The sequence below is a fragment of the Rhea americana genome, unplaced genomic scaffold (genome assembly GCF_003343005.1).
Source record: "Rhea americana isolate MKP2758 unplaced genomic scaffold, rheAme1 scaffold_163, whole genome shotgun sequence".
In the NCBI taxonomy this organism is placed as follows: Eukaryota; Metazoa; Chordata; class Aves; order Rheiformes; family Rheidae; genus Rhea; species Rhea americana.
Window position 1 is genome coordinate 1373606 of NW_028185739.1, and position 16734 is coordinate 1390339.

Below are 16734 nucleotides of genomic sequence, written 5' to 3' on the forward strand. Positions count from 1 at the left end.
GTCGATGAAGTGTGGACATTACTACTGAGAGATATTTCAGTTAGACGGATGCACACAAAACTCCAATTTATCCACTGAAATGTACAAAACCAAGAAGAAAAAGTGAACTTGAGTTATGAAAGCAGAGAGATCAGCAATTGAAAAACTATTGCTGAAATCGCATTGCTCCCGGGGTACCACAGCTCTTTTCTTTTATTATTATTATTTTCTTTTTTGTATCAGCCCAGGTGTCTGGTCTGCTTCCTCGCCTGCTCGCTGCGCTCGGGGCAGTCTGGACGGCCCGGAGAACGGCGGGTTCAGACAGAGCGGTGTGCCGGGCCGGGCTGCGGCTCGGCTCTGGACCCGTGGAGGACACGGGGGTGCGGTGGGGGAGCCGGGAGAGCTGCTGCCCCCTCAGCGCCGTTCTTGCGGCGTTTCGTAAACGCTCTGCCCGGGGTTTATGTTTGCACTGAAGTCCACRGAGGATTTTCTTCAGTAACTGGCTCAGGCACTGAAGTCTCCRTTTCGTTGCTGTTTTCCGTGTTGGAGAATTGACCTTGGTGGTAGGATGGAGAACTTTGCCTCGAAACGAGCAGCAGCCCTGCCAGCCGGTGGAGGAGCTGAGCTGCGGTTGCGTAGGGCAGGGGTGGCTCTCGCCGGCGCGGGCTGCCGTCGGCTCGGGTCTGCGTGCCCGAGACGGGAGCGGCGGGACGCGCGGGGCTGAGCCTTGCCAGCGAAGCCTGTGTCTCCAGGCTGGAGCTGCTAGGGGCTGAAACCGCGCTCGCGGAAAATCCAGTCCTGCGGGCGGTCCCCGAGCAGTTTCTGCTGCCGGTACGAGTAATTCTGTCCACACTCCTCTCTGGAAAGGATCTCAAATCGAAGGAAGGCATAGAAGGCATTGCCTTTCGGAGGAACGACCGAAGCAGGCATCTGGAGAGCAGGTAAGGAGAGAGARCGGTCTCACGCTGTAGGTAAGATTCTCACCCCTGCTTCCGAAGGATTCAGTGCTGGGTCCTCTACTTGCCTGGTTTTGGCTTGTTTCTGCAGGATCTGCGTTATCAAGTAAGGCAGGAAGTAGGAAAGGCAAGYTGCTGTGAGTTGTTAGCAAAAGCACTTTTTGCTTTCTTTTCCCTCCTCTTATCTCTCTGCTCTCAAGTTTGAGGCAGAAACTGGACTGAGCTCTAAATACTTCCCACTTTCAGGACTGCTTCGGTTTTGGTTCTCATGAATAGCACAAATGAAACTTGCTTTGACCCCTTAAAACTGTGAAATTCAGCCTGATTCAAGTCCTGAGTTAATATGTGCTCAAGACAATATTGACCCAGCCAAAACTGAAACCTGTATTTAAGAGCTGCGTTACATACAGAATTTACTGAAATGCAAGTTTCAGTTTTGGTGAAAGCTAAATCTATGAGAGCTCTGACTGGCTATTGGAGTGATTCATTCGCTCCCCAGATAATTCAAAAATTGATCTGGCAGCAGTGAGCAGTCAGTTTCTCCTCTATTAGGCATCATTTATGGCCTGCACCATCAGCATATTTTACCCTCTCAGGCAAACCCAAACTGCTCCGTGGGACGGATTAGCGTTGCCAGTTGTTACTGGTAGGGTCCTGCCTTGCGGACCTGCGTCGATGGATGACTAGCAGGGTGTTGAATGTGGGTGCTTGGCCTCCAGACTTGGTCAAGGCCCAGGCATTTTAACAAGTAGCAAGACTTTCTCTTGTTTTTGTGTATAAGTGATGTGAATCATAAACTCTCAGAAGCTCAGTTAGGCTCAATTTTCTAAAAATGGCCTGGATGACTTTTATTCGTAAATCATTTTTTTGTTTTGTACTTCTAAAAATAAGAACAGGAGGGATACACTATCCAAGTGGTRAGTACTTTCGTTTCAGCAGACCGTGGTCGAGCATCTTCCAGGTAGGTTTCTGGAGCACAGAGCCAGCCCCGGCTGCTTCAGCTGGCTGYGTTAGACCTGGCAGTAGCAATGGTAACAGCTGGTGTTTCTCATCTCYTCTGTATATCAGCCAGTCATTTCTGTTCAGCCAAATACAAGTATTAAATCAGAACGTTATGGTCTGACGCTGGCTTTGCAGTTGTTAACRCAACATGGCCCTGTATGAGCTAATCATTGGGCCAGAGGTGTTTAATATAGATGCTTATTGGAAAAAACAAACAAACAAAAAGACAAGCAGAGTCTCTTTTTTTGTACTGAAGTTTAGGTAAGTGCTAAAAAAGCAGCTGCCCAGCTGATCCATGGATTTTTGTTACGAGGAAACCAAGCTTGTCAAAAGCATTTATGCACCTCAAGTGCAAAGTCATTCTCATCCTCTGTGGTTTGGGTCCCCAGGTCAACACCACGTCCGCATACACATAACATGTGAGAACGAATCCGTGTCTACGTGCTCTGCAAGGCTGGTCTCGGGAGCAGGGGGGGAGTTTAGCCCCCTCATTGGGATGTGCTCAGCCACCCACCCAGTCCGGACCGCTGGGTCCACGTTAGCCTCCATGCTCTGCTGCAATATGGAGTTCTTGGACAGACGTCTGTTAGTCCTGCCCGTTGCTGCAGGGCCCTCTGGAGCAAATCTCCTTGGTATGCGTCCACAGATGGTTGCTCTATACAAAAAACACCACYGAATGTAGCTGATTTCTTTAAAGCTATACCTTTGCAAGTTATTTTCTGTTTGAAGCTTTTAAGGGGGTGATGGTGATTTTGTATTTCTTAAAGAAAACAGCTACTTTGCATACYAACAGCATTACTAGCTGTACTCAGCGTATTCTAAATCTTTGGTTTGCTCTGGCTTATCTAGAAGTACAGATAGTGAGTGCTGATAATTCTGTACATGTTCTACTGTTCTGCTCTGTGTGTGTGCGTGCCTTTTTTAAAAAATCACTATTTGTTCCAGGTAGATCCTGATAACTGATGCCATTTTCTGTCACTATCCATTCGAATTTTCAAAGTAAAGAACTTCAGCTTTGTTCTCCTGAACAGCAACGAGCCTTTTCTGACCRGGAGCCCACTGGCAGTGAACGCTACCCCAGCACCATCTGCAGAAGTTCTTCAGTGAGTAATGGCAATATCCATGGGCTTCAGCTGGAGATCCGGAATAGAAAATCGCTGTCCTTGATAGAAGTTATTTTCTTCAATTCTTAGCTCTTTTTATTTTGCCTCCTCTTCTGTCTCGTGTCTCTTTTGGATTGTCCACTTTCCAAGGTACAACCTTGGTTTGTAGACAGTGGAGCCCAGTCTCCACCGGAGCACCAGGACTACAGGAACAGGTAAAGCACGGCAAAAGATGGTAATAAAAACAGCTCTAGTTGCGAGAGAGTAAAATTAGAACCAGGCATAGTAAACAAATTTAAATTATGCAGGGAAGATGTGTATGGGAACTTTTAGTGGGTTTTAAAAGTGGAAGTTATTTGATAAAATAAATTTTCCTTTTCAGTGATTACAGCTCTGTTCCTCAGAAAGACCTTTCAAGAAAGTTTCATTTCTTTGCTAAATATTCGTCTCATCAGCACTCAGACTTGCAGGCTACCTAGAACTTTTCTTGAAATCTTGACTACGTTTCATCATTTTCTTTTTCTGTATGTTGGTGTAGCCATTTGTTTGAAGAAGCTCAATTACTAATATGTCAGATGCCCACATCAAAAGGATTCTGAAACCTCTTGAAAACTGAAAAAGCCTCATTGATTAAGCTAGCACTTAACCCCTTTGGCAGATTTGACTCTTCAAAATGTAAGTATGTGTGGAGGCTAGTGCAAATCTCAGCCCCGGTTTTGTATCATTCTTAAGCAGGAAACTTTTGCTCATCTTCAGTGTCAAAGAAGTTATTTTAAGGCACCTTTCCCTCAGTTTTTGCTGAAATAGCCTATTTTCTTAGCACGATAAGAAAAAAGATTTGGGGGGGTGGTGAGGGAGGAAAGCCAGACCGTCAAAATCCGCTATCCGACTGTGAAATCTGTTAAAAAGATTGCAGAAGCGTGACATTCACCCAAGAAGGGTGACTGCTAAACCTRTTGGAAAATTCCCAGAGTGTTGCAGTCTTAGGGTGAAAATTTCACAAGATCATTTTGTTTCTCTCCCCAGCTCTTGAAGTCAGCAGAAGTTCATTGAACTTCCTTGGTCTGGAGAATCACACAGAATTTATGCACATGCTTAATTTTGAGCACTCCAGCAGCTCACYTGGATTCATTGCTTTTTGAACGTGCAGCTCCTACCCTAGAGCTTTGCAGACAGAGGTACCTCCAAATGTAGGGGTGGCTGTTGAAATCCCCGTAAAGGACGGTTCATGAAAAGCGAGCAGGAGTTGCTCTTTAGCTGTATATCATAGTAAGCTCTAAACTGTAAAGACCTGAAATATTCATTTCCCTTTGGGGAAGATGCCATTTATGATAACCAAAATATTAGCTCACATTTTATCAAAACAGGGGAAGCAAGTGTTTAACTTTCAACACCCCCCGCACCACCCCTGGTGACTAAATTAATGCTTTTCTACAGAACAGATATGGCAATGTACAAGATTCTGCACCACGCTTCTCTCCTTCCACAAAGGGGAAATCTTAAGAGGAAAAAGAAAAAAAATCTTTTGCATTTTTCAACCTCTCGAGGTAAAATCCTGGCCTGGCAGGGGCACTGCCATTGGTGAGTCATGCACATGACAGTAGCATTTACGCTGTCAGGATGGTTGCTGAGTTGACACAGGCAGGATTTTCTGTGTCATACAGTGTCGCACAGCCCAGCTAGGAGCTGGGCTCTGGCTCTCTGGAGGATTTCCAGTGCACCAAAGCGACGTCCGTGGCCTGGAGGCCTCTTGCCTTCATGCTGTCCCCTCCCTTGCTGTCCCCGAGACTTTTGGGGCAGTTTCTGTCGTTGGGCTGGATGGTTGCTCTGCCAAGAACGGCCGTGGCTGGYGCTGGAGCCGTTTCCCTGGCACACATCTGCTTGCGCTGGGGCAGGGAGCTGGCTCTTCCGCTTCCCATGTGGGAGCTCGGTCTGCAAGGGTCATCCTCGCAGGWGGACAAATGCACACGGGGAGCTTGGAGACCTGGTTTGGGATCCTAATCAGCTCTGGTTGTGGGGTGYTGGCTATTTGGCCTTGGTGAGGTACAGCCTGCCCCACACATGTGCGGAAGTGTAACTTTAGAGAAATTAAAACTGAAAAAAGAAGCATGCCTAGCAAGTTAAGGCACCTGTAGGATTAAGCAGTGCAATCCCACAGGGATTTTTAGGGTCCCATCTTTGGACTGAGGAGGAATTTAGGTTTGACTGTTTTCAGGTCTGCCCTTAAACCTCTTTCCCAAACTTTTCCAGCCTGTCAGCAAGGGGGCTGCGCAGGAAGGAGGTCTCGGAAAGCCACTCGCCCCTGCTCTGCTGGCGTGCGTCGGGACCGACCCCCCTCTGCAGCCATCCAGCAGCTCCCCGACCCTGCTGGGAGCACGCAGAGGGGCAAGGCAGCACAGGGACCAGGAGCTCTGGGGAAGAAATCCTGAAAATGGATTTGCCTGATATTTCACCCTATTAGCTTTTGAAATCTTTCATCCTTGGCTGAATAAATGTTACATGTCATGAAGTTTATCCATGCCTAGCCTCCAATCCTCTAAAAAGCAGAACTCTGTTTGATTTTGAGAATTATTAGAGTGGTTATGGTTAGAAACGTGACCGAAAAGAGGACACAGAATATACCGCACCTGTCAGCCGATAACTACTTGCTGAGTTTTTTCTGAGTCATTTGATGAGTTTACTGAGAAAAACAATTTTCTACTTTTGTCAGCAGCATTGCAGAGCTGTAGCTGAGTGAGCTGTATCTTACCTTGAGCATCAAGACTGGCATGTCTATTCTGATTACGCTAATTAGGGGAGAAACGAAGCTTGCCAGATTTTTGATGGCTAGGACAGGTCACAGGCTGCAAGTCACAGCCGGGGAGCATGTTTCCATCTTTAACAGCAAACTGGCTCTGCGGATGCTAGTGGAAAGAATGACTACACGGTGGATGGGTCTGACTTAGATGCTGGTGTAAATCTGTTGGTTTCTAGAGGGCTATTCTGGACTAGCACTTGTTTAAACAAGATTAGAAAGAGACTCTGGATTTGGTAGTCAGGTGACTGAATCACAAATCTCCAATTTTTAAGGCTCTGAGAACTATTTAGAAGCACAGTAGCAGCACTGATGCAGTTAGTAYTTCACATTAGTATGCAGCTATGATAAATGCAAGACAGTTTGACAATTTACCTGGCAGCTAAATGAAATAAGCAAATGCTAAACAACTGTGCAACTATTCTGGTGCATAAAAACCTGCTGGAAACTCTACCTCTAGAAACAGAATTATGTTTCTTTGGCCAGGAATGTCCTTTTAATGCATGCATGTGGTCAGTTATTAACAGCATGGTTCTTATTAAGATCAGGACAACATGAAAATGTTTAGGATAAAACAACAGCTTTTGTAAATTTAAAGTGAAAGCATTTGGAGTTGGATCAATACTGGATCATACCGCATAGGTCTGCAGTAATTCAGCGTAGCTGGCAGGCGCAAGACCTGGTTGTCCTGAAGAACCATGTTGGTGTAAATGCTGGAGGACCTGGATTTGCTACTGAGTTTCCCAGGCGTAAATGCCCTTTAGCGTGTAGGCGTCTAGTGCTCCGTCGCTCTCCGGGAGCGCACCGCTTTGTTAGTCATTTCGACGATCATTCATCTGCATCGGTCTAGTGTTTCCTACTGCTATGGRGGTGTTTCTGTAGCCATAGCAGGGATGCCGCTTTCGGCGCCTTYGTGCTGATGCAAACGAGGCAGCTTGTTCGGCGTGGCGGTGCTGATGAGACATCCGTCCCGGCAGGAGTCACCGCGAGGCGGCCTGGCTGGTAAGAGGCAGGGGCGCGGAGGGAGGCTTCTTGGAAGGTTGCTTTCCCAGAGCAATCTTTTGATTTGGGGAAGAGTTTGCAAACGCAGTGCTCGTGGACTGATGTCAGTGGAAAAGAGATGCTGGAAAAGCATGGGACTGACTCAGAGTTAGAGTTAGTTAATCAAGTCCCCATTGCGGTAACGACATCCGTGCTAGGTAGGTACAGGCAGGCACGAGCCTGCTGCAGAAATCTCGGGCGCTTGTTTGCATGCAAGACTGTGATTTTTGTATTAATCATTCTTCTGCTGCGTTTCTGTGTGGCAGCTATTTCCTGAGCTGAGCATGGGTGGAATAAGCCTGCCCGACTCATAGCCCTGCCGGGCCGTCCGGGGAGCGCTCGCAGGCCGGGAGAGGAGGCAGCTCYGGCTCCGGGCTGCTGCGGGGCCCCGCGCAGGCAGGCGCTGCGGTGGGGGCAGCGCCGGGCACGAGGTGCCAGCGCCGGCCGCGAGAGCCTGGGCGTCCCCCAGCGCTGCTGGGGCCCGTTTCGCCCCGAGGGGATGCCTGGGGCTCTGACGGGTGCTGCCCTCCTGCAAAAAGGCTATGGGAAGTGGCACTTCCTAACCACGTCTGTTGCAGACGTGGGGTGCGAATATGGTGTTCCCTACTGACTTCCCATCTGTGGTTCTTTTTCAGCCTAGCCAGTCAAACGCAGGGCTTGGCTTCTCCTTTTTTAATTTCCTAGGCAGCTAGCTAACAAAGCACTATACTGGCCTTGCTTGTATTTCCCTGGATTATTTGGGCCATAACTACTTTYAACGAGCCCTGTCGCAACGTGCTTTTTGTAAAGCCGCGAGGGAGGAGCCCTCCCCATCAGCCGGGACTAGCCTGGGAGGCAGCCGGGGCCAAGGATTGCTTCCCCGCAGCACAGCGCGTCGTGAGGTCTCTTCTATGCAAAAGAGTTAATTATTCTGAGAAAGCGCCTCGGGGAGTCGTTTCCCATTTTATTACCTGATCTTGCCATCTGTTTCGTCATGCTACCGTGTTTCAGGAAGCCCTGTTTCTTCTTTCCCTCTTCCTTCCCAGAGGGCATGAGAAATGCCTTGCTGTTCCTGTGACGTTACTTTCGCGTTGCTGCGGCTGGCGTGCAGGTGAGAACCTCCGTCCTACGCACCGTGCACGCGAGGAACTTCTTGGGGCAGAGAGTCAAGTCAGGGTGATCAGTGCCATTCAGGACTCAGTCCAATGCATGATGAAATCCCTGGTAATTTGCCACTAATGAGCGTTAATGGGAGGATCAGACCTGTTCTGAAATGCAGGGATATTCTTACCTTCCAGAAGCCCAACACTGGGTGTAATCAAACACGATCTTTGCATGTATGCTTCCAAAACAAAAATGAAAACTCTGTGGATTGTGTCTCCCAAAGTCTAACGCGCTTGCTCTGTTACTTGCCCTTTGAGGTAAGGGTGATGCTCCTATTGCTGCTCTGCAAATGGTCGTAAAAGGACAGCAAGGCTGAGTGATGCACCCAAGAGCATGCAGAAGTTTAATGAAGCAACGTGCTGAATCCCCGTAGTATAACGTGTCACTTCTACTCCCKTATTACTCTATCACCTTTCCTCCTGGGCCTGGCTGGAAGTTTTGGCTGACCTGTCTTTGAGCATCAATTCAGTCACTAAAAGGGGGAAAAAAAATCCCTTCTTCTCATCTGCAATTTACATAATTAAGTAACAGCTTAGTGCCTCTTCCCTCATTTCCTCACTGATGCTGGGTGTGGACTGASGTTGCCTGGAAAGCTGTTGGCACAGGTGAGCCCTTGGGTGCCTCTTCCTCCACTCCAGGTGAAACTTTTGCTGCAATTACGTGCAGAAACTGGGAATTCAGGGGGGAGGGCACTGTACTAAAAGCCACATGCTGCCAAGGATCACTCCAGTACCCTGGCAAGGGTGAATGCAACATACTGCGGATTTGGACCCGCATTTCGATTGCTTTCTTTTACAGAGCTGATACRGGACTGAAGTAGGTATTCATCGGGTGCGTTGTGGTGATTTCAGTGGTATGCCAAATGGTGACTAGCCTGGGCACAAAAAGCATTCGCCTAGTCTTACTGTTATGAAGGATATCCGCTCCAGATTGAATTTAGCTATCAATAAATTACTTACTCAAGAAAATTACATTTAATGACTCTGACCCAAAGAGGTTCAGACACAAGCTATACCTACATTGCAAGATTCATGCATTCAGGCTCCTGCTCCTATCCAGGGCAGACTGGCTGGTTTGGAGGTTGGTTGTAGGATAGCAGGTCCTCCTTTGCCATGCCCATGTCTTCTGCTCCACCTGAGTTTTCCGACTGGGAACGAGTAGTCCAAGAAGATTGTTTAACTGCTCATTTTTTTTCTTGTAGACCATACTTAGCTATTTCCAGAGGGGTTACAGAAACAACCAAGCTGACCTTGGAGCCAAAAGCATGGTGCAGAGACATCCTAGCTGTCTCCTAGTGAAACAGCCCRGTTCTCAGCCCCGCTCATACGGCCACGTTCACACGACAGTGTGCCTCAACCGGCAAGCCCTCATTGCCAGAAGGGTCTGGATCTGAAACATCAGTACGATGCCGTGTCTGTTGTGCTCAAGGACCGAACGCGTGTGAGCGTCACCGTCTTCTCAGCAGTTAATACCTGTAGCAGTGTAAGCGTAGCCTCCGCAGCAGCAGTCTCTGTAGGCAACATTTCACTACTGCTGCAAGGCTAGTAGACTTTTAAAGGTTTAAGTGAAATCTCTCTTCCTTTGCAGTATGATGATTTTGGACCGTGCACAATGATCACCTAAATCATGCGCGCTCCTGAAAACTGAGTGGCTTACTGCAGCCCTGAAGCGGGAGCTGGGGCTTTGCAAAGCCCTCTCCTCAACCGTGAGCGTCTCCAGGCTGGAGTGCCAGCGGAGCGCGGGAGACGAGGGTCCACCCCCCCCCCCCCCCCGAGAAACGGGTCTGAGCGCGGGGTCTGCGGCGACTGAAGGCCCCACCGTGCCAGGGCACGCGCCGGCTTTGAGTCACGCCGCTTCGACGGGGGCGGCGTGCCAGAATCCCTGCCGCCTTGGGACGCTCGGGGCGCTTGCTCCGTGCCGTGATGCCACGCGGCGCCGCGGCGGGGGGTCCGCAAGGGCCCTTTCCCGGGAGGGGTTTGAGAGCGCGGCTCCCCGGCGGGGGCRGGCTGCGGGGGTCGATGCGGTCGCCCCCCCAGGCTGGGCGCTTTGGGGGGGGGGGGAACCCCTGCGATGGTCCCTCCTTTGAGACGCATCCTTTCTCCCGAGCAAAAGATAACAAGGAAATGCCAAGATTTCCCGCCTCCATGTGCTAGCGAAACACCTGTGGGGGAATGACTTGGTCGCTTTCACTAGGTAATTAATTCAGCAAATTACCAAGGGAAATATATGCTGGGAAAAGAGAGAAAAATCCCAAAAGTTAATCCGAGAGTTATTTCCTCCCGATACCTGGATAAAAACATGTTCTTCAGAGCTCTTCAGATCAGATGTCAGAGAGAGAGAGAGAGAGGTGAACCTGTATCGGAGAAAAAAGGTAAAATACTGGTTTGTCCTTCTGCTGTATGTATTTGTACGTATTTGCGTATACTGCTATGGTTTCATCTTTGTCAGATCTGCTGCTTTCAGACGCAATTACCTTCAGTCCTGCTTTTCTGAGTCAGGAGACTTTCAAGTGCTAAATTTATCTGCGTTTATTTTTCCACTTAAAATTTTGAGAGAAACCTTATTTTATATGCAAGGTTTTACTAGCATTTTCAGTCTGTTCTTCTTTGAGATCTTTTATGCTTAAAAAATGTTTTTTTCTCTTGCACGTGAGGAGTGGTAAGGAATACTAAACAGTGTGTGTTCTAATGCACATATATATACACAACAAGTAATATTTAAAATGTGTATATTTTCATAAATATCACAATTATGTTACTTAGCTCATAACATATATGAACAAATTGATTTGTCCAATGTAATTATTACTGTGAGCTCAGCTATTCTTTTACATGTATGTATAACCCATGAAGAAGGGGTTAATATAAGCTTAGAAATCTTACATTTACAAGTCTTAATAAGACCTAACAGTTTTGGTTAATTTTGCTATGATTTTTAGAGGAAATGYGGTGAGGAAATGTTATCCTTTCCTTGAACAGGTCTCCCAGCCAGCCAGCACGTTTCGCATCCCGCAGCAGTATGAAGGGATCCCAGTTTTTCCTCTGCCTCTTTTCTGTTATTTGCTGGTTGAATTTGATGCTAGCAAACGGGAGCAAAATCTTCCACTTTGGACCTTGCAGGATTTCAATGAGTGTGAGTGAAATTAGGTCTGGTTTCACTGCAATTAAAGCAAATATCGTAAGTATTGCTCTTTCGTGAAGGTGGCAAAGCTCTTCCCTGTACTGCTCCCAAAGCTTCTCGGGAGCCAGCTCATATGTCACCAAAGCTGTCTTTTCCCGTGTAGCAAGCCAGAGACCCCATCAGGACCGTGAGCATTTTGTCTCACCTGCACTCTCTGCACCGGGTTAAGGTAGGTACCTTTCCTGGGTCTCCTGCTCTTCTCTAACTAGCTTTGACTGGCTAGCTGCCAGGGAGTGCCGGTCGGGAGCTTTTGGGGAAACTGTTCAACACTATGGTTTTTTCTAAGTTCTTGTGAARTACAGGCACTGACAAAACGGACAGGTCAGGGGGGATAAAATGATGTGGATCACTTACATGAAAGAGGGGGGTGTCCCTCTGCCAGTTCCTGCCCCTGCCACAGGCTTCAGCGAGCAGAAGGTTTCGGTGCTGAGTGTGCTTCTCCAGAAGCAGTGGGCAGAGCGGGTTTGTGCCAGGCGGTGCTCTCGTTACAGCAGCTTTATCAGTGACTCTCCACCACGTCTGCTGGGGGAGGGAAATCACGATGAGTCAGGATTTGGATGGAAAATGGTTAAGGAATCCAGAAGCAGATGGATGTGACTGAAGGAGGTGAAAGCAGGCAGCTTTGGGGAGCTGGGCACACGTCATCAGGATGAGGCAAGAAATCCAAGCCTTGAACACCTGAGTTAAAGCATGTGGTAGCACCATCCCTAAGGAATAGGGAAGATCATGCTCAGCAAACTACATTTTTGTAATTACATTCCTCACTCTGACCTTTTTGCAGGATCACAGTTGTGATTTTTTGGTTTGCTGAGAAAAAAATGTTTTTTTGCAGCTCTTGTGCTCTGTGCATGAACATGGTCATTGTGGCAGGTTTCAGAATCTTCTGATACCCGACTTCAAAATCCGCAGCTTATTTAGGTGACTAAATGAGACTCGCTGAATGCTGATCTTCTGGAAAATCAATCTAAWATAATTGCCTATTTATATTATCAGTATATATCAAGCAGAGCTGGAAAAGCTTTGCATATGTCAAAAATATCACCCTGCCGGCTGCCCCGTCAGTGGTAGAGGTGGCTTGTTCTAGCGAAGGGCAGAGTGGCYGGAAACTGCAGCTGTATAGCACTTTGGAAGACCTTTAAAATAAAACTTRTTACTTAAGTCTTCAGATAAATGTTGCATCATCGATCGTCTCTTCAGCTTCTACGTGGACAAAGTCTTCAAGCACTGCACGACCGAGGATTCCTATGTCAACCGAAAAATCAGCAGCATTGCCAACTCCTTCCTCAGCATCAAGAGGAAACTCACGCACTGTGTAAGTCTGGGTTACTCCTCAAGTTTATTTACCTCTGCTGTATTTGGCATATAAGTAAAGCCAAGCATTTTATAAAGTTACAACATCTTTATTTATCAAAATGGTTTTATCAAGAGATACATGGAAGAGTGACGTGAACAGCGGAGTTTGTGTGTCCACTGAGAAGTTTTTGTATTTGCCTCTTTGTCAGCTAACTCCCAAGTTAGCCCTCAAAACTAGTATTTATACTGGCCCTTTCTATCAATGTGAATTCCCAGCTGAAATCTGGCTTACRGAGTGAGCCTCTTTCACAGTTTAGCAAGGACTCAGTCTGTACAATAATTTCCATCACAGTTAGAAAGCGATTTCTTGTTTTCAAAAATGAAAGCTCTGAACTAATGAATTTTATTTTATTCTTCTAGCATAACCAAAACATGTGCAAGTGTGGCCAGGAATCCATGGAGAAATTCAACCAAATACTTACCAACTACGAAGGGGTAAATTGATGGCACTAAGTCTATTAATTAACGCAGGTACTCAGATTCACTTTAACACGTTATTGTTGCTCACAGCCTGTTTCTGTCTGTCCATTTCAGCTGAATGTCACGTCTGCGGCAATTAAATCCTTAGGCGAGCTCGATATCCTACTAGACTGGATGGAGAAGTCTCGTTAGAGAGCAGCCGACGTTAACCACCCCGCGGAGGGTTCGTGAAGCTGCTCGAGCGCAGTGCACACGCCAGTGGCAGTCGGGAAAGTAATGTAGTGTTTCAGTGCTGTTTCTCGCTGATTGTAGCTGACATTTGATCAAACACTAAGTGTTTTGCTAGCCAGGCAGGYCACCAGAAACACACTGGTAGAGTCTTGCATTAGGACAGAAATACCTAGTTCAATCAGATCAGCRTAGCACCCATTTCCTATCAAGTGATGCTCTCCAAGGAAAGCCTAAAAAGGTTTTTTCCTGTGTTACTAGCAGACACATGCTAGGAAAAATTAATAGAATTATTGTTTAAGTTATATGCTCTTTGTACAAGACTGTATATTCGTGAGTACTGGATCCCTGGTGGGTACTGATAGGGTCTGGTTAACGCTGCAGAGCAGCGCTTACAGATCTGGGCGCACTTCTAGCAAACTGCTGCCACTGGTGTGTTCTGCCTGAAACTAGTGAGCGGACAGAGGGAGAAGTGCTTGCAAGAGTAGCCCCCAGCAGGGMTTTCAAGCCTTAAAAACCTGTATTTCCTTTTCAAATGGTGTTTTCTACCTTATCAGTAATAGAAGCATTTTTAATGCAAGATACGTGGTTGTTGAACAGGAGGAAAAAGATCGTGTGTCCTATGTAATTTACTGACACTCAGTAATGCGTTTTGTGTAAATCGGTTGCACTTACTGTAAATAAACCCAAATCAAAACTGTTAATCTGTGTTGGAGTGTGTTTGTCAAAATTCTGAAGAGCTGTTTCCTTCTTGTTGGTGAAATTTTTGAACAGAATTTAGCAATGTACCTTTCATAATAGGTACAGCTGTAAGGATTCAGACATAGAAAAAAGCCCTGAGAAYGTGTCCCTAAATGCTAGTGACTTAAAAAACAAACAAGCAAGCAAAAAAAGCAATGTTGTTATTTCTAATAGTCGCCAGAAAACTGGAGGGCTAAGAACGCTCTGATTTTTGTTTTGTTGGTTTCTTGTGGTTTTCTCTTTTGTTGTTAAAGGCAAGCCGGCGTGTTTGCTGTGACCTGGGGAGCGAGATTGGCCTGAGACTCGCTGTGAATCACGACAGTTCACTGCTGAGCTGGGGCAGGCGTCCGAGGGCAGCGAGCGGCCCCATTCGCTGAAGCCGAGCGACCCGGCCAGAGCGGTGGGAACGTGTTTGGTGGCGTGGAAAGGAGGGGGTGAGGTGCTTCACGGCGTCCGGGCACGCGGTGGGACCATCGGCCGCCCCAGCTGCGAGCAGTAACGCAAACGGCCCCTCCTGCTTCCCTGGATTCTTGCTCCTTACATCGTGCAAATGGCTTTTTAAAATTTCTTGTCGCTGGGAAATGTTTCCTAAAGTAAGGTGAATTTTAATTTTGATATATTTTTTTTTCGAGGCACAGTTTCCTCCCTCARGGGATGGCAACTGAACTGACGTTTGCTCTTGCCTTCGGGCTCTTTCCCCCCCAGCTGGCTGCACGTGCCTTGCAGCCCTCCAGCCTTCGCATGTCTAGTAATGGAGTTTTCCTGCCGTGTTCGTCTGACACACGGCTCGAGCGAGGCTGCAGGGCAGACGTCTGACCTGGCTTTGCTCTGCCATGTTCCCAGCTCGGGCAATTCCTAACGGTGCCGCAGAGGCGATTTCCAGGAGCGGCTTCGGGCGGCCGCGCGCGGAGGTGGCACCGGGAAAGGCGGCAGCCGGGCACCGACCGGGGGGCCCCCGGGAGCCGCTGCTGGCGCCGGCTCCGGCCGTGTCGTCCCAGCGGCTCCGGATCGCTCCGCGGGCAGGCGGGCGGGATTTATTCCCCCCCAAGCTCCCTCCTTGCTTCTCCTCCCTCCCCTGCTCCGTACGTGTTCCAACATTTCCGGTTCCATTTGCCTTCAGCGTTGTCCCTGGGGCCTCCTTCCAGGTGCACACCCTCTCCGGCTGCACCGGGATAACTCACCCGCTGGGAGCAGYGCCGGGCGGGCGCGGGCCTGTCCCGCCCCGAGCGCCTCGTGCTCTCTTCGAGGCCCTCACCCCTCTCTTCGCGCCCTTCCGCTCTTCTGCCCCTCGTCCTGCATCCCCAACGCCCCTTGCCTTAGCCCAAYGGGCGCCGCGGCGTCTCCTGCTCCTCTGCGTTGTCGAAGCTTTTCAGCATCGCTGCTTCCCGGCTTGCTCTGCCCGCCGGGTTTTTAGGTTTCTGCATTGGGATCTTACTGACGGATACCACCGCCCATGCGGCTGTTTTTAAATCCATGCATGACTAAATTTCTCTCCCATGTTTGGTCACCCGTTCTAGGAGACGAGACCTGGAGACCTTGTTAAATTGGGGTCGCCCTCACTTCTGCCTGGGTTAAGAGCAAACTCGGTCTGGGAAAATGCGCGGGAGCAGCCGGCGGCTCGGCACCCGCGGCGCCGAGGGAGCTGCTCTGGGGAGCTGAGCCTGCGCTCAGCAGCGGGGCTTGCTCGCAACGTCCTCGTGGCCGGCAGCGGCGGCCCCCGCCGGACCGTCCTGCAGCGRGAAAACGAAGGGAAGGAGCTGGGAGGGGGGTCGGTCGAAAAGGGGGAGCYAATCTTTATTTATTGCAGGATTTGCACTTCGTATTTTTATGCTTTTTCTACGTAGTGTAGCAGGATCTGGAAATAAAGGAAACGCAGGTGCCTCTGCGCGATCCCAGCCCTCGGGGCCCGGCGCGCTCCCGGGAACGTTACTCGCGTGWCGTCTAAGGGAGCGTGTAAACATCAGTATTCGTGCAGCTCCCGAGGAAGCTCCACTTCCAGCCCCGGGCGGGGGTCTGCGCCCGCCGCGGGGGAAGCGGAGACGGAGGATGCTCCCGCGAGCCGGCGCCGGGTCCCGCCGCGCGTCTGCCCCGGCGGCAGGCGTGGGAAAACGAGGAGGGGAGCGCTGGCGTGGGGAGAGGCCCCCGAGGGGCAGGCGGGGGCCTCCGGGCTTCGGCGGAAGGGACGGGGCTGGGTGGCAGCCGGGCTGCGGGGCAAAGCCGATGCTCGTCGCGGAAGCGGGGCTGCTCCGCAGCGCGCTGCTCAGCGCACCCCCCGCCCCGGGCTGCTGCAGCCCTCGAGGGCGTCTTCCCGCGGGCCGAGCCCCGGGGGGCCCCCGCTCCCCGAGGAAGGCAGGAGCAGGATGCTGCTGCTGCAGAGGTGCTGGCACCTTCCCCCCCCCCCCGAAAGGAGCCCGGTCCTGGCGCTCCGCCACGGCCACCCTGCCCCTGCCGCAAGGCCGCCTGCTCTGCGCAAGGCCACTGCATTTTTTATTGCTGAATATTGTGCATAAAAACGCGCCCGGCCGCCTCGGGCGCTGCCGACTGCAATCRAAAGCGGAGAAGGATCAAAAGAGCGAGTCATTTTTCGAAAGTGTTTTCCAGCTGCCTTTAAAATAGGGTGAGATTATTAAGTGCGTTCCCTGATCCTGGGGAGGCTGAGCCGCTCGAGCCGCCGTCCCTCCCCGCGCCGCTCTCCCGGGGCGTGGGGCCGCGCGCTCCTCCCCGCGTCGCCCCGCCGAGCTGAATTTTAGCAAGAGAAGATCGAGCCGAAGCAAGCGGTGGCGGCGCCGCGGCG

The 16734-nt window shown here is 49.7% G+C and overlaps 2 protein-coding genes across 2 annotated transcripts in view; one reads left to right on the forward strand and one right to left on the reverse strand.

Moving 5' to 3' along the window:
- The first annotated feature begins 11036 nt into the window (after positions 1–11036).
- LOC146598448 (interleukin-20-like) lies at positions 11037–13163 on the forward strand. The gene is made up of 5 exons (XM_085300311.1): positions 11037–11195; positions 11302–11367; positions 12358–12510; positions 12912–12986; positions 13086–13163. Exons 1-5 carry the CDS (start codon positions 11037–11039, stop codon positions 13161–13163), a joined length of 531 nt encoding a protein of 176 aa, XP_085156437.1.
- A 3264-nt stretch (positions 13164–16427) lies between these two features.
- LOC146598449 (polymeric immunoglobulin receptor-like) overlaps positions 16428–16734 on the reverse strand; it is a 7184-nt gene continuing 6877 nt past the window's right edge. The window contains exon 11 of the mRNA XM_085300320.1: positions 16428–16481. Coding sequence (XP_085156446.1) covers positions 16428–16481 — 54 coding nt within the window. The remainder of the gene's footprint in view (positions 16482–16734) is intronic.